At 48.1% G+C, this 1,187-nt stretch overlaps 1 protein-coding gene across 1 annotated transcript in view; it reads right to left on the bottom strand.

The window, feature by feature from the left end:
* Nucleotides 1-1,187, bottom strand: part of PI4KA (phosphatidylinositol 4-kinase alpha) — a 153,819-nt gene that overhangs the window by 19,584 nt on the left and 133,048 nt on the right. Inside the window, exon 38 of the mRNA XM_012812667.2 lies at nt 235-325. Coding sequence (XP_012668121.2) covers nt 235-325 — 91 coding nt within the window. The remainder of the gene's footprint in view (nt 1-234; nt 326-1,187) is intronic.

Genomic DNA, 1,187 nt, shown 5'->3' with positions numbered 1-1,187 from the left:
TCAAAAAAAAAAAAAAAAAGAAGCAGGACTGCAATTAGGCTGAAGTACATTACATTTTCTTCTACTGTAAACACATAAATGTTACATACTAGGAATAGAAAACTTAGATAAATCATTAAGGCCCCTGAGGTTGCCAGGTCACTGTTTCTGTTTAGTGTCTAGTCTCAGCATTTTTGGACACAGTTCTGTTTCTGTGCAGTGTGAGCACAGGCCCTAGTGTGTGGACTATGCTACCTTGATGGCTTCAGGGATGTCACTAACAGCTCCTGGGTCCAACCGAACCAGACGGGTCACTTCATTCCCGATGGCTTCTGTGTTCTTAAACCTATGGAGCATATAAGACATGGGTGGGTGGTCTCATCACCAGACAGTTCTTCCACAACCGCTTCTAGAAGGAGGCAAATGCTGAGGGGACAGATTCGGTCAATACCAAGTGACAGAGAAGCATTTTACACCTCTATGGCACTGGTTAAATCTGAATGCAAGTGTTCAAAGGACAGCACTATGATTGGATATGATGAAATGCAAGAACTCTAACAGGAGTTATCTTACACTTACTGTTCAAAGGGCCTCCTTTCACAGTCTCTGCCTTAGCACACCTGCCTTTTACTCCCTCTCTGCACTGTAACCCCTGCCCCGGCCCTCTATAGCCTCTCCTCAGCATCTCAGTCCACAGGCGGAGGGCAACAAGGGACCCCGCCTATGAGGGTGCAGCCATGAGTTTTCCAGTGTTATTACCCCAGCCTATCCTACTACAAGGTAGATGTGCCATCAACACCGCTTTGAAACAACCAGAACTAGTCTGTGGTCCTGCTCCAGAAGGACAAAGGAGGACCAGGAGGAGGAAGGAGCCAGCAGGCAAATTTGAGCTCCGGGTGACAAAACATTTGCCCTGGACACTTTCATGAAAGGCTGGGGCTGTCTGGTGGGACCGCTACACAGGGGCCTCTGTTGTCTTCTCAGCCACCACCAGTCTGGGGTTACTCCCCAGTCAGAGCTGTCATGGGCAACTTCACAGGACACTCAGCTGCCAGCCACAGCATTTGCCTTCTTCTTTTTTTTTTTTTTCTGAGATGGAAGTCTCACTATGTCACCCTGGGTAGAGTGCCATGGTGTCACAGCTCATAACAACCTCAAACTCTTGGGCTTAAGTGATTCTCTTGCCTCAGCCTCCCAAGTAGGTGGGA

Source organism: Otolemur garnettii, unplaced genomic scaffold (assembly GCF_000181295.1).
Source record: "Otolemur garnettii isolate 467f Iridium unplaced genomic scaffold, OtoGar3 scaffold00218, whole genome shotgun sequence".
Taxonomy (NCBI): Eukaryota; Metazoa; Chordata; class Mammalia; order Primates; family Galagidae; genus Otolemur; species Otolemur garnettii.
Note: the sequence above shows the minus strand (reverse complement) of the source record. Positions and strands in the feature narration are given on the sequence as shown.